The sequence below is a fragment of the Scyliorhinus canicula genome, chromosome 28 (assembly GCF_902713615.1).
Source record: "Scyliorhinus canicula chromosome 28, sScyCan1.1, whole genome shotgun sequence".
Classification (NCBI taxonomy): Eukaryota; Metazoa; Chordata; class Chondrichthyes; order Carcharhiniformes; family Scyliorhinidae; genus Scyliorhinus; species Scyliorhinus canicula.
Window position 1 is genome coordinate 8389210 of NC_052173.1, and position 22307 is coordinate 8411516.

The 22307-nt window shown below is 45.2% G+C and overlaps 1 protein-coding gene across 2 annotated transcripts in view; it reads right to left on the reverse strand.

The window, feature by feature from the left end:
- LOC119958121 (collagen alpha-1(II) chain) overlaps positions 1–22307 on the reverse strand; it is a 124747-nt gene that overhangs the window by 36929 nt on the left and 65511 nt on the right. For both annotated transcript variants that reach the window (XM_038786373.1, XM_038786372.1), the window contains 9 exons: positions 22178–22231; positions 21036–21134; positions 20834–20887; positions 19401–19454; positions 19020–19073; positions 18658–18711; positions 17324–17368; positions 988–1086; positions 795–902 (listed from right to left, as the gene is read on the reverse strand). In XM_038786373.1, coding sequence (XP_038642301.1) covers positions 795–902; positions 988–1086; positions 17324–17368; positions 18658–18711; positions 19020–19073; positions 19401–19454; positions 20834–20887; positions 21036–21134; positions 22178–22231 — 621 coding nt within the window. The remainder of the gene's footprint in view (positions 1–794; positions 903–987; positions 1087–17323; positions 17369–18657; positions 18712–19019; positions 19074–19400; positions 19455–20833; positions 20888–21035; positions 21135–22177; positions 22232–22307) is intronic.

Consider the following 22307-nt stretch of genomic DNA (forward strand, 5'->3'; position numbering starts at 1 on the left):
ATAATCAAGGATCCCTCCCACCCAGCTTACTCACTCTTCCAACTTCTTCCATCGGGCAGGAGATATAGAAGTCTGAGAACACGCACAAACAGACTCAAAAACAGCTTCTGGATTCCGCACCTTCTCGGCTGCCCGATGCCGGAGTGGTTCACGCCAGATACAGGAGAATCCCGGCCCAGATTCCTCAACGACCCTCTTATGGACTGAACTGATCGCCCCACACATCTTCTCTGCTGAGTAGTACTACACTCCGTATGCTTCACCCTATGTCTATGTCTATGTATTTACATTGTGTATTTATGTATGGAGCGATCTGTCTGGACTGTACGCAGAACAATACTTTTCACTGTATCTTGGTACACGTGACAATAAACTCAAATCCAATCAAATCCAATCCTTAAAGATGATCTGCTTCCTGCCTTCCTAATCGCTCTTCCATTTCTAATTCGATAGCCTTCTCAGATAACATTTATCGCTACTGTATTATCCTTTAAGTGAAAACGTTCTGCTTAACGTTTCTACGTCTGCTTAACTTCCTCATTTTAAACTTGTGCCCCCTACTGGGTAATTTGCCAAATCAGTTTTGTCAGTTCCCTTCTGAATCTTGAAGATCACAGCAAAGTTTCATCTTTTCTACAGATGGGAGGCTGGACATCACGCTGAGAATAAAGTTGGATAACAGTAGCAGATGCAAATAGTAATAGATATTACATCTGAGCAGCAGGAGTGGCTTATACAAATGTTGAATATTAATCACACCAGGCAATTTCGGATTAGGAAGAGAGGAGGCTTACTCTGTCGCCCTTTGGACCGGGTATTCCAGCAGTACCCCGTTCCCCTGGCATACCCTGGAGTCCAGGAGGACCTTGAGCCCCGTTGGGACCTGGCGCACCACCCGCACCCTGAAAAATGAAGCAAGAGGCTATGTTATAGAAAGATTTTTTTTCAGGAACGCTTGTGCAAAACTCAGCGAAGGTGGAATCCTACCTTAGGACCATCAGCGCCGGGAGTACCTGGGAGACCACGGGGTCCTTGCAGTCCCTGAGATCCTGGGGATCCACGTTCACCTGGGAAGCCACGCTCACCCTGAAGACAAGGAGATACATGTCACTTTGAGACTACATGTACAGGATCAGAAACATCATCAGGTGACATCACTGGGATGTATTGGGAACATGAACAATGTGACACAGCAGATACACAGATCAGTTACATATTATAACGAATGTGTACAACAGGATGGGGGCAATATTGGCATGTAGAACTGGTCTAATTTACCAGCTTGGAGCCTGGGATTCGGATGTAAGGACATCAACCTAAAACATGAACTCGGTTTCTCTCTCCACAGATGCTGCTGAGTATTTCCTGTATTTATTTCCGATTTCCAGCATCTGCAGTATTTTACTTTTGTTGGAATTATTAAGAATTTTGCAACAGCATAGCGATATGGAACTGGATTGTGATGGGATTAGGATGTATGGCAGTATACTGATATGTAGATTAAGGTGCGATGGGGAGGTCAGTAACACTGTAATAGTGTTTAACAGTGTTGGATGTCCACCTATAACATTATAGTGTACAGAACACTAAAGTGATCTCTAACAGTGCAGTGGGCTGCAACAGTGTAGGAGTCTGTGATAGTATCGGAGTCTGTGATAGTATCGGAGTCTGTGATAGTATCGGAGTCTGTGATGGTGTAGGAGTCTGTGATAGTATCGGAGTCTGTGACAGAGTAGGAGTCTGTGATAGTATCGGAGTCTGTGATAGTATAGGAGTCTGTGATAGTATCGGAGTCTGTGATAGTATCGGAGTCTGTGATAGTATCGGAGTCTGTGATAGTATAGGAGTCTGTGATAGTATCGGAGTCTGTGATAGTATCGGAGTCTGTGATGGTGTAGGAGTCTGTGATAGTATCGGAGTCTGTGACAGTGTAGGAGTCTGTGATAGTGTAGGAGTCTGTGACAGTGTAGGAGTCTGTGATAGTATCGGAGTCTGTGATAGTATCGGAGTCTGTGATGGTGTAGGAGTCTGTGATAGTATCGGAGTCTGTGATGGTGTAGGAGTCTGTGATAGTATCGGAGTCTGTGATGGTGTAGGAGTCTGTGATAGTATCGGAGTCTGTGACAGTGTAGGAGTCTGTGACAGTGTAGGAGTCTGTGACAGAGTAGGAGTCTGTGATAGTGTAGGAGTCTGTGACAGTGTAGGAGTCTGTGACAGTATCGGAGTCTGTGACAGTGTAGGAGTCTGTGACAGTGTAGGAGTCTGTGACAGAGTAGGAGTCTGTGATAGTGTAGGAGTCTGTGACAGTGTAGGAGTCTGTGATAGTATCGGAGTCTGTGACAGTGTAGGAGTCTGTGACAGTGTAGGAGTCTGTGACAGAGTAGGAGTCTGTGATAGTGTAGGAGTCTGTGACAGTGTAGGAGTCTGTGACAGTATCGGAGTCTGTGACAGTGTAGGAGTCTGTGACAGAGTAGGAGTCTGTGACAGAGTAGGAGTCTGTGATAGTGTAGGAGTCTGTGACAGTGTAGGAGTCTGTGACAGTATCGGAGTCTGTGACAGTGTAGGAGTCTGTGACAGAGTAGGAGTCTGTGATAGTATCGGAGTCTGTGACAGAGTAGGAGTCTGTGACAGTGTAGGAGTCTGTGACAGTGTAGGAGTCTGTGATAGTGTAGGAGTCTGTGACAGTGTAGGAGTCTGTGACAGAGTAGGAGTCTGTGACAGTATAGGAGTCTGTGACAGTGTAGGAGTCTGTGACAGAGTAGGAGTCTGTGACAGTGTAGGAGTCTGTGACAGTGTAGGAGTCTGTGATGGTGTAGGAGTCTGTGATAGTGTAGGAGTCTGTGACAGTGTAGGAGTCTGTGACAGAGTAGGAGTCTGTGATAGTGTAGGAGTCTGTGACAGTGTAGGAGTCTGTGACAGAGTAGGAGTCTGTGACAGAGTAGGAGTCTGTGACAGTGTAGGAGTCTGTGACAGAGTAGGAGTCTGTGACAGTGTAGGAGTCTGTGACAGTGTAGGAGTCTGTGACAGTGTAGGAGTCTGTGACAGAGTAGGAGTCTGTGACAGTGTAGGAGTCTGTGACAGTGTAGGAGTCTGTGACAGAGTAGGAGTCTGTGACAGTGTAGGAGTCTGTGACAGAGTAGGAGTCTGTGACAGTGTAGGAGTCTGTGACAGTGTAGGAGTCTGTGACAGTGTAGGAGTCTGTGACAGTGTAGGAGTCTGTGACAGTGTAGGAGTCTGTGATAGTATCGGAGTCTGTGACAGAGTAGGAGTCTGTGACAGTGTAGGAGTCTGTGACAGTGTAGGAGTCTGTGACAGAGTAGGAGTCTGTGACAGTGTAGGAGTCTGTGATAGTATCGGAGTCTGTGATAGTGTAGGAGTCTGTGACAGTGTAGGAGTCTGTGACAGTGTAGGAGTCTGTGACAGAGTAGGAGTCTGTGATAGTATCGGAGTCTGTGACAGTGTAGGAGTCTGTGACAGTGTAGGAGTCTGTGACAGTGTAGGAGTCTGTGACAGAGTAGGAGTCTGTGACAGTGTAGGAGTCTGTGACAGTGTAGGAGTCTGTGACAGTGTAGGAGTCTGTGACAGTGTAGGAGTCTGTGATGGTGTAGGAGTCTGTGTCAGTGTAGGAGTCTGTGACAGTGTAGGAGTCTGTGATAGTGTAGGAGTCTGTGATAGTATCGGAGTCTGTGACAGTGTAGGAGTCTGTGACAGTGTAGGAGTCTGTGACAGTGTAGGAGTCTGTGATAGTATCGGAGTCTGTGACAGTGTAGGAGTCTGTGACAGAGTAGGAGTCTGTGATAGTGTAGGAGTCTGTGATGGTGTAGGAGTCTGTGATGGTGTAGGAGTCTGTGACAGTGTAGGAGTCTGTGACAGTGTAGGAGTCTGTGACAGTGTAGGAGTCTGTGACAGTGTAGGAGTCTGTGACAGTGTAGGAGTCTGTGACAGAGTAGGAGTCTGTGACAGTGTAGGAGTCTGTGACAGTGTAGGAGTCTGTGATAGTGTAGGAGTCTGTGATGGTGTAGGAGTCTGTGACAGTGTAGGAGTCTGTGACAGTGTAGGAGTCTGTGACAGTGTAGGAGTCTGTGATAGTATCGGAGTCTGTGATAGTATCGGAGTCTGTGATGGTGTAGGAGTCTGTGATAGTATCGGAGTCTGTGATGGTGTAGGAGTCTGTGATAGTATCGGAGTCTGTGATGGTGTAGGAGTCTGTGATAGTATCGGAGTCTGTGACAGTGTAGGAGTCTGTGACAGTGTAGGAGTCTGTGACAGAGTAGGAGTCTGTGATAGTGTAGGAGTCTGTGACAGTGTAGGAGTCTGTGATAGTATCGGAGTCTGTGACAGTGTAGGAGTCTGTGACAGTGTAGGAGTCTGTGACAGAGTAGGAGTCTGTGATAGTGTAGGAGTCTGTGACAGTGTAGGAGTCTGTGATAGTATCGGAGTCTGTGACAGTGTAGGAGTCTGTGACAGTGTAGGAGTCTGTGACAGAGTAGGAGTCTGTGATAGTGTAGGAGTCTGTGACAGTGTAGGAGTCTGTGACAGTATCGGAGTCTGTGACAGTGTAGGAGTCTGTGACAGAGTAGGAGTCTGTGACAGAGTAGGAGTCTGTGATAGTGTAGGAGTCTGTGACAGTGTAGGAGTCTGTGACAGTATCGGAGTCTGTGACAGTGTAGGAGTCTGTGACAGAGTAGGAGTCTGTGATAGTATCGGAGTCTGTGACAGAGTAGGAGTCTGTGACAGTGTAGGAGTCTGTGACAGTGTAGGAGTCTGTGATAGTGTAGGAGTCTGTGACAGTGTAGGAGTCTGTGACAGAGTAGGAGTCTGTGACAGTGTAGGAGTCTGTGACAGTGTAGGAGTCTGTGACAGAGTAGGAGTCTGTGACAGTGTAGGAGTCTGTGACAGTGTAGGAGTCTGTGATGGTGTAGGAGTCTGTGATAGTGTAGGAGTCTGTGACAGTGTAGGAGTCTGTGACAGAGTAGGAGTCTGTGATAGTGTAGGAGTCTGTGACAGTGTAGGAGTCTGTGACAGAGTAGGAGTCTGTGACAGAGTAGGAGTCTGTGACAGTGTAGGAGTCTGTGACAGAGTAGGAGTCTGTGACAGTGTAGGAGTCTGTGACAGTGTAGGAGTCTGTGACAGAGTAGGAGTCTGTGACAGTGTAGGAGTCTGTGACAGTGTAGGAGTCTGTGACAGAGTAGGAGTCTGTGACAGTGTAGGAGTCTGTGACAGAGTAGGAGTCTGTGACAGTGTAGGGGTCTGTGACAGTGTAGGAGTCTGTGACAGTGTAGGAGTCTGTGACAGTGTAGGAGTCTGTGATAGTATCGGAGTCTGTGACAGAGTAGGAGTCTGTGACAGTGTAGGAGTCTGTGACAGTGTAGGAGTCTGTGACAGAGTAGGAGTCTGTGACAGTGTAGGAGTCTGTGATAGTATCGGAGTCTGTGATAGTGTAGGAGTCTGTGACAGTGTAGGAGTCTGTGACAGTGTAGGAGTCTGTGACAGAGTAGTAGTCTGTGATAGTATCGGAGTCTGTGACAGTGTAGGAGTCTGTGACAGTGTAGGAGTCTGTGACAGTGTAGGAGTCTGTGACAGAGTAGGAGTCTGTGACAGTGTAGGAGTCTGTGACAGTGTAGGAGTCTGTGACAGTGTAGGAGTCTGTGACAGTGTAGGAGTCTGTGATGGTGTAGGAGTCTGTGACAGTGTAGGAGTCTGTGACAGTGTAGGAGTCTGTGATAGTGTAGGAGTCTGTGATAGTATCGGAGTCTGTGACAGTGTAGGAGTCTGTGACAGTGTAGGAGTCTGTGACAGTGTAGGAGTCTGTGATAGTATCGGAGTCTGTGACAGTGTAGGAGTCTGTGACAGAGTAGGAGTCTGTGATAGTGTAGGAGTCTGTGATGGTGTAGGAGTCTGTGATGGTGTAGGAGTCTGTGACAGTGTAGGAGTCTGTGACAGTGTAGGAGTCTGTGACAGTGTAGGAGTCTGTGACAGTGTAGGAGTCTGTGACAGAGTAGGAGTCTGTGACAGAGTAGGAGTCTGTGACAGTGTAGGAGTCTGTGACAGTGTAGGAGTCTGTGATAGTGTAGGAGTCTGTGATGGTGTAGGAGTCTGTGACAGTGTAGGAGTCTGTGACGGTGTCGGAGTCTGTGACAGTGTAGGAGTCTGTGACAGTGTAGGAGTCTGTGACAGTGTAGGAGTCTGTGACACAGTAGGAGTCTGTGACAGTGTAGGAGTCTGTGACAGTGTAGGAGTCTGTGACAGTGTAGGAGTCTGTGACAGTGTAGGAGTCTGTGACAGTGTAGGAGTCTGTGACAGTGTAGGAGTCTGTGACAGTGTAGGAGTCTGTGACAGTGTAGGAGTCTGTGACAGAGTAGGAGTCTGTGACAGTGTAGGAGTCTGTGACAGTGTAGGAGTCTGTGACAGTGTAGGAGTCTGTGACAGTGTAGGAGTCTGTGACAGTGTAGGAGTCTGTGACAGTGTAGGAGTCTGTGACAGTGTAGGAGTCTGTGACAGAGTAGGAGTCTGTGACAGTGTAGGAGTCTGTGACAGTGTAGGAGTCTGTGACAGTGTAGGAGTCTGTGATGGTGTAGGAGTCTGTGACAGTGTAGGAGTCTGTGACAGTGTAGGAGTCTGTGATAGTGTAGGAGTCTGTGATAGTATCGGAGTCTGTGACAGTGTAGGAGTCTGTGACAGTGTAGGAGTCTGTGACAGTGTAGGAGTCTGTGATAGTATCGGAGTCTGTGACAGTGTAGGAGTCTGTGACAGAGTAGGAGTCTGTGATAGTGTAGGAGTCTGTGATGGTGTAGGAGTCTGTGATGGTGTAGGAGTCTGTGACAGTGTAGGAGTCTGTGACAGTGTAGGAGTCTGTGACAGTGTAGGAGTCTGTGACAGTGTAGGAGTCTGTGACAGAGTAGGAGTCTGTGACAGAGTAGGAGTCTGTGACAGTGTAGGAGTCTGTGACAGTGTAGGAGTCTGTGATAGTGTAGGAGTCTGTGATGGTGTAGGAGTCTGTGACAGTGTAGGAGTCTGTGACAGTGTAGGAGTCTGTGACAGTGTAGGAGTCTGTGATAGTATCGGAGTCTGTGATAGTATCGGAGTCTGTGATGGTGTAGGAGTCTGTGATAGTATCGGAGTCTGTGATGGTGTAGGAGTCTGTGATAGTATCGGAGTCTGTGATGGTGTAGGAGTCTGTGATAGTATCGGAGTCTGTGACAGTGTAGGAGTCTGTGACAGTGTAGGAGTCTGTGACAGAGTAGGAGTCTGTGATAGTGTAGGAGTCTGTGACAGTGTAGGAGTCTGTGATAGTATCGGAGTCTGTGACAGTGTAGGAGTCTGTGACAGTGTAGGAGTCTGTGACAGAGTAGGAGTCTGTGATAGTGTAGGAGTCTGTGACAGTGTAGGAGTCTGTGATAGTGTCGGAGTCTGTGACAGTGTAGGAGTCTGTGACAGTGTAGGAGTCTGTGACAGAGTAGGAGTCTGTGATAGTGTAGGAGTCTGTGACAGTGTAGGAGTCTGTGACAGTATCGGAGTCTGTGACAGTGTAGGAGTCTGTGACAGAGTAGGAGTCTGTGACAGAGTAGGAGTCTGTGATAGTGTAGGAGTCTGTGACAGTGTAGGAGTCTGTGACAGTATCGGAGTCTGTGACAGTGTAGGAGTCTGTGACAGAGTAGGAGTCTGTGATAGTATCGGAGTCTGTGACAGAGTAGGAGTCTGTGACAGTGTAGGAGTCTGTGACAGTGTAGGAGTCTGTGATAGTGTAGGAGTCTGTGACAGTGTAGGAGTCTGTGACAGAGTAGGAGTCTGTGACAGTATAGGAGTCTGTGACAGTGTAGGAGTCTGTGACAGAGTAGGAGTCTGTGACAGTGTAGGAGTCTGTGACAGTGTAGGAGTCTGTGATGGTGTAGGAGTCTGTGATAGTGTAGGAGTCTGTGACAGTGTAGGAGTCTGTGACAGAGTAGGAGTCTGTGATAGTGTAGGAGTCTGTGACAGTGTAGGAGTCTGTGACAGAGTAGGAGTCTGTGACAGAGTAGGAGTCTGTGACAGTGTAGGAGTCTGTGACAGAGTAGGAGTCTGTGACAGTGTAGGAGTCTGTGACAGTGTAGGAGTCTGTGACAGTGTAGGAGTCTGTGACAGAGTAGGAGTCTGTGACAGTGTAGGAGTCTGTGACAGTGTAGGAGTCTGTGACAGAGTAGGAGTCTGTGACAGTGTAGGAGTCTGTGACAGAGTAGGAGTCTGTGACAGTGTAGGAGTCTGTGACAGTGTAGGAGTCTGTGACAGTGTAGGAGTCTGTGACAGTGTAGGAGTCTGTGACAGTGTAGGAGTCTGTGATAGTATCGGAGTCTGTGACAGAGTAGGAGTCTGTGACAGTGTAGGAGTCTGTGACAGTGTAGGAGTCTGTGACAGAGTAGGAGTCTGTGACAGTATAGGAGTCTGTGACAGTGTAGGAGTCTGTGACAGAGTAGGAGTCTGTGACAGTGTAGGAGTCTGTGACAGTGTAGGAGTCTGTGATGGTGTAGGAGTCTGTGATAGTGTAGGAGTCTGTGACAGTGTAGGAGTCTGTGACAGAGTAGGAGTCTGTGATAGTGTAGGAGTCTGTGACAGTGTAGGAGTCTGTGACAGAGTAGGAGTCTGTGACAGAGTAGGAGTCTGTGACAGTGTAGGAGTCTGTGACAGTGTAGGAGTCTGTGATAGTGTAGGAGTCTGTGATGGTGTAGGAGTCTGTGACAGTGTAGGAGTCTGTGACAGTGTAGGAGTCTGTGACAGTGTAGGAGTCTGTGATAGTATCGGAGTCTGTGATAGTATCGGAGTCTGTGATGGTGTAGGAGTCTGTGATAGTATCGGAGTCTGTGATGGTGTAGGAGTCTGTGATAGTATCGGAGTCTGTGATGGTGTAGGAGTCTGTGATAGTATCGGAGTCTGTGACAGTGTAGGAGTCTGTGACAGTGTAGGAGTCTGTGACAGAGTAGGAGTCTGTGATAGTGTAGGAGTCTGTGACAGTGTAGGAGTCTGTGATAGTATCGGAGTCTGTGACAGTGTAGGAGTCTGTGACAGTGTAGGAGTCTGTGACAGAGTAGGAGTCTGTGATAGTGTAGGAGTCTGTGACAGTGTAGGAGTCTGTGATAGTATCGGAGTCTGTGACAGTGTAGGAGTCTGTGACAGTGTAGGAGTCTGTGACAGAGTAGGAGTCTGTGATAGTGTAGGAGTCTGTGACAGTGTAGGAGTCTGTGACAGTATCGGAGTCTGTGACAGTGTAGGAGTCTGTGACAGAGTAGGAGTCTGTGACAGAGTAGGAGTCTGTGATAGTGTAGGAGTCTGTGACAGTGTAGGAGTCTGTGACAGTATCGGAGTCTGTGACAGTGTAGGAGTCTGTGACAGAGTAGGAGTCTGTGATAGTATCGGAGTCTGTGACAGAGTAGGAGTCTGTGACAGTGTAGGAGTCTGTGACAGTGTAGGAGTCTGTGACGGTGTAGGAGTCTGTGATAGTGTAGGAGTCTGTGACAGTGTAGGAGTCTGTGACAGAGTAGGAGTCTGTGATAGTGTAGGAGTCTGTGACAGTGTAGGAGTCTGTGACAGAGTAGGAGTCTGTGACAGAGTAGGAGTCTGTGACAGTGTAGGAGTCTGTGACAGAGTAGGAGTCTGTGACAGTGTAGGAGTCTGTGACAGTGTAGGAGTCTGTGACAGTGTAGGAGTCTGTGACAGAGTAGGAGTCTGTGACAGTGTAGGAGTCTGTGACAGTGTAGGAGTCTGTGACAGTGTAGGAGTCTGTGACAGAGTAGGAGTCTGTGACAGAGTAGGAGTCTGTGACAGTGTAGGAGTCTGTGACAGTGTAGGAGTCTGTGACAGTGTAGGAGTCTGTGACAGTGTAGGAGTCTGTGACAGTGTAGGAGTCTGTGATAGTATCGGAGTCTGTGACAGAGTAGGAGTCTGTGACAGTGTAGGAGTCTGTGACAGTGTAGGAGTCTGTGACAGAGTAGGAGTCTGTGACAGTGTAGGAGTCTGTGATAGTATCGGAGTCTGTGATAGTGTAGGAGTCTGTGACAGTGTAGGAGTCTGTGACAGTGTAGGAGTCTGTGACAGAGTAGGAGTCTGTGATAGTATCGGAGTCTGTGACAGTGTAGGAGTCTGTGACAGTGTAGGAGTCTGTGACAGTGTAGGAGTCTGTGACAGAGTAGGAGTCTGTGACAGTGTAGGAGTCTGTGACAGTGTAGGAGTCTGTGACAGTGTAGGAGTCTGTGATGGTGTAGGAGTCTGTGACAGTGTAGGAGTCTGTGACAGTGTAGGAGTCTGTGATAGTGTAGGAGTCTGTGATAGTATCGGAGTCTGTGACAGTGTAGGAGTCTGTGACAGTGTAGGAGTCTGTGACAGTGTAGGAGTCTGTGATAGTATCGGAGTCTGTGACAGTGTAGGAGTCTGTGACAGAGTAGGAGTCTGTGATAGTGTAGGAGTCTGTGATGGTGTAGGAGTCTGTGATGGTGTAGGAGTCTGTGACAGTGTAGGAGTCTGTGACAGTGTAGGAGTCTGTGACAGTGTAGGAGTCTGTGACAGAGTAGGAGTCTGTGACAGAGTAGGAGTCTGTGACAGTGTAGGAGTCTGTGACAGTGTAGGAGTCTGTGATAGTGTAGGAGTCTGTGATGGTGTAGGAGTCTGTGACAGTGTAGGAGTCTGTGATGGTGTCGGAGTCTGTGACAGTGTAGGAGTCTGTGACAGTGTAGGAGTCTGTGACAGTGTAGGAGTCTGTGACACAGTAGGAGTCTGTGACAGTGTAGGAGTCTGTGACAGTGTAGGAGTATGTGACAGTGTAGGAGTCTGTGACAGTGTAGGAGTCTGTGACAGTGTAGGAGTCTGTGACACAGTAGGAGTCTGTGACAGTGTAGGAGTCTGTGACAGTGTAGGAGTCTGTGACAGAGTAGGAGTCTGTGACAGTGTAGGAGTCTGTGACAGTGTAGGAGTCTGTGACAGTGTAGGAGTCTGTGACAGTGTAGGAGTCTGTGACAGAGTAGGAGTCTGTGACAGTGTAGGAGTCTGTGACAGTGTAGGAGTCTGTGACAGAGTAGGAGTCTGTGACAGTGTAGGGATGTGTAATTGTCTAGGTGTCTGTAACAGCATTCGGTTCTGTAACTGGATAAGGGTGTGAAACAGCATAGAGTTTGTAACAGCAAAGGGCCTACAACAGCATAGGGCCTACAACAACATAGGGGCCTAAGATACCCTTAATCATGGCACAGGAGAGAAGATAGATGATTCAAAGGCTTTAATCATCTGAGAACTGTACAGCAGCCGAGAAGTGTGCTCATCACATGTATACCGTTTCCTGGGGGCGGAGCCAGAGGTGGAGTCCCCCAGGGTTCCAAGCCCGGTCTTAAAGAGCCAATGCATTAAAGGTAAGGTACCATTATATCAGCTACTGATAACATTCATCACAGGGCCTGTAACAGCATAGGGACCTGGGAGCTAGCAACAGAAGAACGGCTTACAACAGCACAGAGGACAGCAACAGCATAGGGGTCTGTAATAATGTAGGGCCTGGGGGCTTGCATCAGCATAGAGGCCAGCAACAACATCAGCCTGCATCAGCATCGGGGTAAGCAGCAGCAAAGAGGGCTGTAACATAGGAGGCAGCACGGTGGCACAGTAGTTAGCACTGTTGCCTCACAGCGCCAGGGGCCTGGGTTCAATTCCGGCCTCAGGTCACTGTCTGTGTGGAGTCTGCACATCCTCCCCGTGTCTGCGTGGGTTTCCTCCGGGTGCTCCGGTTTCCTCTCACAGTCCAAAGATGTGCAGGTTAGGTGGACTGGCCATGCTAAATTGCCCCTTAGTGTCCAAAGGTTGGGTGGGGTTACAGAGATAGGGTGGGGGAGTGGGTCTAGGTAGGATGCTCTTTCAAAGGGTCGGTGCAGACTCGATGGGCCGGATGGCCTCCTTCAGCACTGCAGGGATTATATGGTTCTATGAATGTAATGGTTTGTAACAATGTAACGGTTTGTAAAAGCGCAGGTATCTACAACATAGTACACTGCTACAGCAGAGGGCCCTGTAACAACACAGGGTTTGTAACAGCAGAGGGGTCTGTAATGGCTTAGAGACCACTAACAGTGTGGAGATTCACAACACTTTATGGGTAACAGCCCTGGGGCCTGTAACAGCATAGAGATCTCTAACAGCATGGGGATATGCTGTGTATAGAGAGGTATGATTGTATAGCTGCCTGTAACAATATAGGAAAAAGAGTTTTGGATGAGTTACAGTATAATGTATGTAATGATAGTCATGTGCAATTCTCTCGTGGTCTCTCATTATGGTTCATTCCATGAGAGCTCTGTCTGAGGCATGTTCTTGGCTTCCTGTTTACTAATGCTTTATCCAGAGCCACTTTTCGAAACAGTTTTTGTTCGTGGTCATTTGCCATTACCTTGCCCTGCCAGGACAGGGCAAGGAGGCGGGTCCCACGTTGACCTCATGCAGATTAGGAATTAAAGGTGTGTTATTGGGATTAATCTGAACCACATGCAGGTCATCAAGCCATTGGAACAAGCCTGGCCCTCTCTAATCACATTGAGATTTGTAACTGTACAGAGGCCAGTAGCATAGATATGCGTCTCTGAAAAGGAAGATGCCAAAGCAGTAGGGATCTCGAGCAGCATTGAGTCCCGTAATAGCATGTCAGTATACAAGAGAAAGGGGGTATAGAACAACATAGGTATAGCATAGATATAGAACAGAACAGGGATATAAAATAGCATAAGGATATATTAACAGTATAGGGGAATCAGACGGTATAGGGATACAGAACAATATAGGAATATAGGTCAGCATAGGAATATAGAACGGTATAAGGATTAGAACAGTATAAGGAGATAGAACAGTATAGGGATTGAGAACAGTATAGGGATATAGAACAGTATAAGGATATAGAATCGTATAGGGATTTAGAACAGTATAGGGATATAGAACAGTATAGGGATACAGAACAGTATAGGGATATAGAACAGTATAGGGATATAGAACAGTATAGGGATACAGAACAGCATAGGGATATAGAACAGTATAGGGATTTAGAACAGTATAGGGATATAGAACAGTATAGGGATATAGAACAGTATAGGGATTTAGAACAGTATAGGGATATAGAACAGTATAGGGATATAGAACAGTATAGGGATACAGAACAGTATAGGGGTATAGAACAGTATAGGGATATAGAACAGTATAGGGATACAGAACAGTATAGGGGTATAGAACAGTATAGGGGTATAGAACAGTATAGGAATATAGAACAGTGTAGGGATACAGAACAGTATAGGGATATAGAACAGTATAGGGATATAGAACAGTATAGGGATACAGAACAGTGTAGGGGTATAGAACAGCATAGGGATATAGAACAGTATAGGGATACAGAACAGTATAGGGATATAGAACAGTATAGGGATATAGAACAGTATATGGATTTAGAACAGTATAGGGATATAGAACAGTATAGGGATATAGAACAGCATGGGGTATAGAACGGTATAGAGGTATAGAACAGTATAGGGGTATAGAACAGTATAGAGGTATAGAACAGTATAAGGATATAGAACAGTATAGGGGTATAGAACAGTATAGGGGTATAGAACAGCATGGGGTATAGAACAGTATAGAGGTATAGAACAGTATAGTGGTATAGAACAGTATAGGGATATAGAACAGTATAAGGGTATAGAACAGTATAAGGGTATAGAACAGCATGGGGTATAGAACAGTATAGAGGTATAGAACAGTATAGAGGTATAGAACAGTATAGGGATATAGAACAGTATAAGGATATAGAACAGTATAAGGGTATAGAACAGTATAGGGGTATAGAACAGCATGGGGTATAGAACAGTATAGAGGTATAGAACAGTATAGTGGTATAGAACAGTATAGGGATATAGAACAGCATACGGGTATAGAACAGCATAGTGATATAGAACAGCATGGGGTATAGAACAATATAGGGGTATAGAACAGTATAGGGATATAGAACAGTATAGGGATATAGAACAGTATAGGGATACAGAACAGTATAGGGATATAGAACAGTATAGGGTACAGAACAGTATAGAGGTATAGAACAGTATAGAGGTATAGAACAGTATAGGGGTATAGAACAGTATAGGGGTATAGAACAGTATAGGGATATAGAACAGTATAGGGATATAGAACAGTATAGAGGTATAGAACAGTATAGGGGTATAGAACAGGATAGAGGTATAGAACAGTATAGAGGTATAGAACAGTATAGGGGTATAGAACAGGATAGAGGTATAGAACAGCATCAGGGTATAGAACAGCATAGGGATATAGAACAGGATAGAGGTATAGAACAGGATAGAGGTATAGAACAGTATAGGGGTATAGAACAGTATAGGGGTATAGAACAGTATAGGGGTATAGAACAGTATAGGGATATAGAACAGTATAGGGATATAGAACAGTAGAGAGGTATAGAACAGTATAGAGGTATAGAACAGCATAGGGATATAGAACAGGATAGAGGTATAGAACAGTATAGGGATATAGAACAGTGTAGGGATATAGAACAGGATAGAGGTATAGAACAGTATAGGGATATAGAACAGTATAGGGATACAGAACAGTATAGGGATATAGAACAGGATAGAGGTATAGAACAGTATAGGGATATAGAACAGTATAGGGATACAGAACAGTGTAGGGATATAGAACAGGATAGAGGTATAGAACAGTATAGGGATATAGAACAGTATAGGGATATAGAACAGTATAGGGGTATAGAACAGCATCAGGGTGTAGAGCAGCATAGGGATATAGAACAGGATAGAGGTATAGAACAGTTTAGGGGTATAGAACAGGATAGAGGTATAGAACAGCATAGGGATATAGAACAGGATAGAGGTATAGAACAGTATAGGGATATAGAACAGTATAGGGATATAGAACAGTATAGGGATATAGAACAGTATAGGGATATAGAACAGTATAGGGGTATAGAACAGCATCAGGGTGTAGAGCAGCATAGGGATATAGAACAGGATAGAGGTATAGAACAGTTTAGGGGTATAGAACAGGATAGAGGTATAGAACAGCATAGGGATATAGAACAGGATAGAGGTATAGAACAGTATAGGGATATAGAAGTGTAGGGATATAGAACAGGATAGAGGTATAGAACAGTATAGGGATATAGAACAGTATAGGGATATAGAACAGTATAGGGGTATAGAACAGCATCAGGGTGTAGAGCAGCATAGGGATATAGAACAGGATAGAGGTATAGAACAGTTTAGGGGTATAGAACAGGATAGAGGTATAGAACAGCATAGGGATATAGAACAGGATAGAGGTATAGAACAGTATAGGGATATAGAAGTGTAGGGATATAGAACAGGATAGAGGTATAGAACAGTATAGGGATATAGAAGTGTAGGGATATAGAACAGGATAGAGGTATAGAACAGTATAGGGATATAGAACAGTATAGGGATATAGAACAGTATAGGGGTATAGAACAGCATCAGGGTGTAGAGCAGCATAGGGATATAGAACAGGGTAGAGGTATAGAACAGCATCAGGGTATAGAACAGCATGGGGTATAGAACAGGATAGAGGTATAGAACAGTTTAGGAGTATACAACAGTATAGAGATAAAGAACAGTATTTGGATGTAGCATAGCAAAGGGATATATAACAGTGTCGGGCTATAAGACAACATAACAATGTAGTGATATAGGACAGTATCTGGAAAGATGATAGCATTCCCCCTCCTTCTGGTAATATACTCATAAGAGGGTGTTGGTGACTATGGGCTTCCATTGCATCGGTCCTTTGCCTGGCAAAGTACTGTAGTGGTTTGCCATTAGCCTTCTGCAGTGTGGCTGATCAGGAAACTTTCCACCTGCTGTCAGACATATCAGAAGGACTTACAGGCTGATAATCAACCTGTTTGGCCACGTTATGACTGCACTGTGACCATCAAGTGTTGAAGTGGAACTTGAGCCCAGAGGTAGGGGCATGACAGAACCCTGAAGAGTATTGACAGGCAGAGGGATCTGGGTGTGCAGGTCCACAGGTCACTGGAAGGGGCAACACAGGTGGAGAAGGTAGTCAAGAAGGCATACGGCAGGCTTGCCTTCATTGGCCGGGGCATTGAGTGTAAAAATTGGAAAGTCATGTTGCAGCTGTATAGAACCATAGTTAGGCCACACTTGGAGTATAGTGTTCAATTCTGGTCGCCACACTACCAGAAGGATGTGGAGGCTTTAGAGAGGGTGCAGAAGAGATTTACCAGGATGTTGCCTGGTATGGAGGGCATTAGCTATGAGGAGAGGTTGAATAAACTCGGTTTGTTGTCACTGGAACGAAGGAGGTTGAGGGGCGACCTGATAGAAGTCAGCAAAATTATGAGGGGCAGGGACAGAGTGGATAGTCAGAGGCTTTTTCCCCAGGGTAGAGGGGTCAATTACTAGGGTGTGAGGGGCAAAGTTCAGAGGAGATGTGCGAGAGACGTTTTTTTTTACACAGAGGGTAGTGGGTGCCTGGAACTCGCTGCCGGAGGAGGTGGTGGAAGCTGGGACGATAGTGACATTTAAGGGGCATCTTGACAAATACATGAATAGGATGGGAATAGAGGGATATGGACCCAGGAAGGGGGGAAGGGTTTAGGGCAGCACGGACGGTGCAGGCTTGGAGGGCCGAAGGGCCTGTTCCTGTGCTGTACTTTGTTCTCTTGTTTGTATTACCACTGTGCCACAAGACTTCACATATATAACAATGGTGTACATAACAGTAATGTGATGTGTAACAGTGTGGAGGGCTGCTAGCAGTATATTAATATAGAAATGTACAAAGGACTGTAATAGCACAAAACAGAAGAGACATAACAGTTTGGAATGTATTACAGTAGTGTGTATAATAGTAGAGTGATGTGTAATACAATACGGTGTGCAACAGTGAGAGGTCTGTAACAGCATGGGAATCTGTATAGGGTTCTGTAACTGTAAGGGATATATAATAGTATGTAACAATACAGGGCCTGCGTTATTGTTGTATAAAATCAAAATTTCTCAATAAAAATTATTTAAAAAAAAAAAAAAACAATACAGGGCCTATTGTTTTTGTCCGTTACATTTCAAGATATGTTTGTGACATTATAGGGATATGCAGCAGTACAGATGTCTGTAACATTTACAGGTGTTTGACTGCATAGAGTTTATAGTCAACACAGATGCAGTGAAAGATGGTCGAAACAATGTTGGAGACATTTTGTTATTTATAAGCAGTATTTTTGGATTATATATTTCAATTTTGTTTTGAGAAAGAAGATGATACTTACTCTTGGACCGGTTTGACCTGCAGCACCTGCTTCACCTGGAACACCCTGTCGAAGAAAGAGAAAGTGTAGGTGAGTGACGACAGAACATAAAGATTGCACAGACATGGCATTTTGCATAGCCTCGTATAATGTGTGGGCTCTTCTAGTACTTCCCAACAGGAGATAAGAAACAGCTTATCTGATAGCTGACCATCTTTCTCCTCTGGTCTATAATGCCTTTATACTGTTGGAACCTTTTTTGCCTCAATGTTATTGAGACTACTGTGACAATTGTTCCTCTGAATATTCTTACACTGTTCCGTCTAATCTCCAAATAAATCGTCCTTCACTCCCTGTATCGTGACTGTATCGAAATCAAAACTCATCAGATTCGCTCTTTAATTCATTTAGGGGCATTTAAACTTTGTTGTGGATTGAAAAAGAGATGGTTTCAATTTGACCGCCTGTTTTACACCTCACCTGATTGTCTTTTCGATTGACTTCAGTGGAAAGAAAAAAGGTGAAAAATTGACTTCCGATTTGCCTGTTAAAAGTTCAAACTACATCCATTGTGAACTACATGAGAACTAGGTTCAGGAGTCGGCCATCTTGTCCCTCGAGCCTGCCCCGCCATTCAATAAGATCATGGCTGATCTCTCTGTGGACTGAGCTCCATTTACCCGCCCGCTTGCCGTAACCCTTAATTCCTTGACTGTTCAAAAATCTATCTACCTTTGCCTTAAAAATATTCAAAGAGGTAGCCTCAACTGCTTCACTGGGCAGCGAATGCCACAAGTTCACGACCCTTTGGGTGAAGATGCTCCTCCTCCATTCAGTCCAAAATCTGCTCCCCCTTATTTTGAGGCTATGCCCCCTAGTTCTAGTTTCACCTGCCAGTGGAAACAGCCTCCCTGTTTCTTACCCTATTCCCTCCATGTATCTATAAGATTCCCCCCTCATTCTTCTAAACTCCAATGAGTGTAGTCCCAATCTACTTAGTGTCTCCTCATAAGCTAATGCTCTCAACTCCGGACTCCAAATTGTGGAACTCCTCAACTCCTTCCCTCCCTCCATAAATCTATAGTTATTGAAAGGCCAAATCTGATGCCCCCTAACCATAACCTATATAATAGCCATTGCATTTCAAAAATAACTCACTGTATGAAACACATTGACACGTTCTGACATGTGACGGTGCGAGGTATTATGTGTTGTTTTACTCCGACTGCTCTTTTATATCTTGTTGACACCTTACAATGTGGGCCTTCGTCCTTCACATTAACATGGAGCACAATTGACTATTAACGGTTGAAAACTGAACAGTTGAATGTTTTAACAGTTAATGGATCACTTACCTGATCACCTGGCTTGCCACCTTCACCGGGAGGACCTGGAGGACCTGGCAGTCCCTGCAATAACAGCCAAACAGTTTGATTAGCTCAAAGAGAAATCTGGAACTTGGGAGCAAACATTTGTGTGGCGTAGATTTATATTAACCTGGGATTTTGTTGAATAAATTCAATAGGGTTATAATAGGGAAATAATTCTAAGAAATTAATATGCTTTTAAATGAGTAACGGAATTTAAAGTAAAAGATTTATAATTTAATAGTAACATGAATGACCCCGTGCCAAATGAGCCATAAATTTGAAGTACGGTCACGTTGCATTAAATAAGGTTTTTTTTAATAAAATTGAAAAGATTTGATGTAACAGACCTGGAAGCCAGGAGGACCTGGAGGACCTTGTTCACCTCTCTCACCAGCAAGACCCTGCAAAATGTAACAGCAGTAGCGTTAAAAGTGGATCAAGACCGTAGCTTATTAATGCACCATATTTTTCAAGCAAGTGGATTTCCCGATGACGTGGGCGGGGGGGGGGGGGGGGGGGCCACAATGGGTAACCCCATTGGCCAGCTGCCAGGACAGAGATCCCGCTGTCGGTGGGGGGGGAGTGCCGCGCCAGAAAACAGGGCTGCCGGGGACGGAGAAATCCCGCCCAACATACCTTTTCAAAATGGATGAAAGAGTTCTTAATTTCGCAGTCTAATCTGACAAATTAAAATTAAAACGTTAAACCATCCAAGGTTTTGTACTCACTGAAGGACCAGGCGGACCCTGAGCTCCTGTCTCACCATCTTTGCCAGGCAAACCCTATGGAGGCGGGGAGAGAGAGTTGGCATTCAGTACAGAATAATGAAACCAAAGTTATAATATCTTAACATCGAAATAAATGTTAACGTTCTCTGTTAATCCTGTTAGGGCTTCACTTTAAAGCACTCAGCATGAGCCATTGCCACTCAATCTCAGTGTGCTGGTAGTTTAATATACTATTGAATACTCTATTGACAATATGTTATGCTATCATATATCATAGCGCTATACCATGACCCTGGCATGCTTTATTGTAATCATTCTGTGTACTGTAACATCCTGTTATGCTACTCCATACTATCCATATAGTGTGTGTGAGGAATTGAACAAACAAATGTGATGTAAAATAGTTAGTTAAAATATTAGTTAGAATAATGTAGATGTGAGCCAGTCTGATAGTAGAGCTCACAAACAAAGGACAAAGGGATTCAGCAAAGCATGGCCAGGATGGGGGAAGGGAGACCCACGGAGGGTGGTGAAAAGGATGCTGGGTAACAAGAGGCCCAGGGTTGAGGAATGCGAAGTGAGCCAATCAGGATATATGGCCAGGTCAGGAGGTGTATAGGATGACCTATGGGAATCTTGTATGTGAAACTTGATGCCATTTGAATGATATTTGCAGAGATTTCTTTGTCTCTGATTTCACTCGGTTCTGGGAGCTTCAGAAGGCCGCCTGTGTGTTCTGAATCTCTGTGGAGCGAGTCAGCCTTGCAAGTTGGTTAAAAATAAATAATACCGTACCTACAAATCCCTCTCGAGTTTTATTGAGGCCAGACTGACGGGTAAAGAACTCAATATTGTCATGTGCATCGCAGATATTATATTAAACTGTGTATATATTGTACAGCTTCCTGCTATATCAAATCATATTCCGATCAGCGCAATCGTTTGCATTATTAGATTCTAGATGATATTGAAGATATACTCAGGATGTCCATGTACTGCATTGTAAATGATGGATCGCATTTGTAATGTATTTGCATACTGTGCAATATGTAATGGGGTGGACTTTTAATTGTATTCTACATTGTATTTAAGGTCATATACGCATACCATAATTTATGCAATGTAGGAAACTTAAAATGCATGTAGATTGTTATATATAATGTGGTGTATTTGTAAAGTAAATAGATTACTGTTCTACTTGCACGCTATCAAACTGTACGGTATGTCTTGCTATTTCCAATTGTGTATGTATCATATGCATATGCAACAGAATATTATGTTGTGACTATCATATCATACAGTGCTGCTCTAGCCTGGTCAAGGTATACATCAATGCTGGCCAGGGTATAGCACCTCTCTAAAAGATCACTTAAGAGCAACAGCTTTCATTTGTTGAATTGTAGTAATTCTGCAAAAAAGGTCAGGTTACTTACCCTCAATCCAGGAGCACCCAGGAGACCCTTCTCACCCGCTTTGCCAGCTTCACCCTAGTGGAAAGCAAGAAAAGGATGCTTTTATATTCAATACCGCCAGAACCTTGGGTCAAATAGTTTTGCGTTATTATCACAGGGAATCAACTGAAAGTATGGGTGAGTGTGTATAACACATGCAGAAGCCAGAGGAGAGTTTACTTACAGTTGCACCCTTTGGTCCAGGAAAACCCATGACGCCAGGTTGCCCCCTGGCACCCTGTGGACCAGGTGGGCCAGGGCGGCCATCTTCTCCAGGGGCACCCTGCAGACAGAACAGACAAAAGTGAACTTTCCACATCACCCTCACAGAGCAGTTTACCTTTATTTCACGGTGACAAATTCTAAACAAAACGAACAAACGAAAGGGTCCTGAGAGAGGGACATAAGTCATCCTTAGAATTTGCATTTCTTTTTGCCATAATTGTATGCATGGCGGCACACTACTCAGGACCCTTCTCTGCGGAGGAGAGGGAAATGGTATCATTCCTTTGCCGAGACGAACGGGATGGCCTAAATCTTTTGAAATGAAATGAAAATCGCGTACTGTCACGAGTAGGCTCCAAATGAAGTTACTGTGAAAAGCCCCTAGTCGCCACATTCCGGCACCTGTTTGGGGAGGCTGGTACGGGAATTGAACCGTGCTCCTGGCCTGCTTTAAAAGCCAGCTATTTAACATAGTGTGCTAAACCAGCCCCTAAAATCGCTTATTGTCACGAGTAGGCTTCAACGAAGTTAATGTGAAAAGCCCCTAGTCGCCACATTCCGGCGCCTGTTCGGGGAGGCTGGTACGGGAATTGAACCGTGCTGCTGGCCTGCTTTAAAAGCCAGCTATTTAACATAGTGTGCTAAACCAGCCCCTAAAATCGCTTATTGTCACGAGTAGGCTTCAATGAAGTTACTGTGAAAAGCCCCTAGTCGCCACATTCCGGTGCCTGTTCGGGGAGGCTGATACGGGTAATTGAACCGTGTTGCTTGCCTGCCTGGGTCTGCTTTCAAAGCCAGCGATTTAGCCCAGTGTGCTGAACCAGCCCCTGCAATCACACCTTCCTGTATCAGGAGAATGGAGAGTGGAATGGTCTGAATCCTTTCCTATCACGTGCCCTCGACCTATGAGGGTAACCTAATCTTAATTTTCCCATCTCTCCCTTTAATTGGGAGCCAGTGCCATGACTGCCTCCAGATCAATTCTGTTCAGGTTGGCAGTAGTTATTAATTAAGCAGAGTGACGAGGGACAAGCCCAGTTTCAATGCCTACAGATCGGACAATAGGGCAATAAATAGCAGAAAACCTTTGGCTCAACTTACAGTAGCTCCAACTTTGCCTTGGGGACCAGCATCTCCAGGGCGACCAGTAAGACCCTAAACAAGAAACACACAAATGAAAAACATTGAAAAGTCGAAGGTAAGAATACTCAGGTGTTTTTATTCACCATGA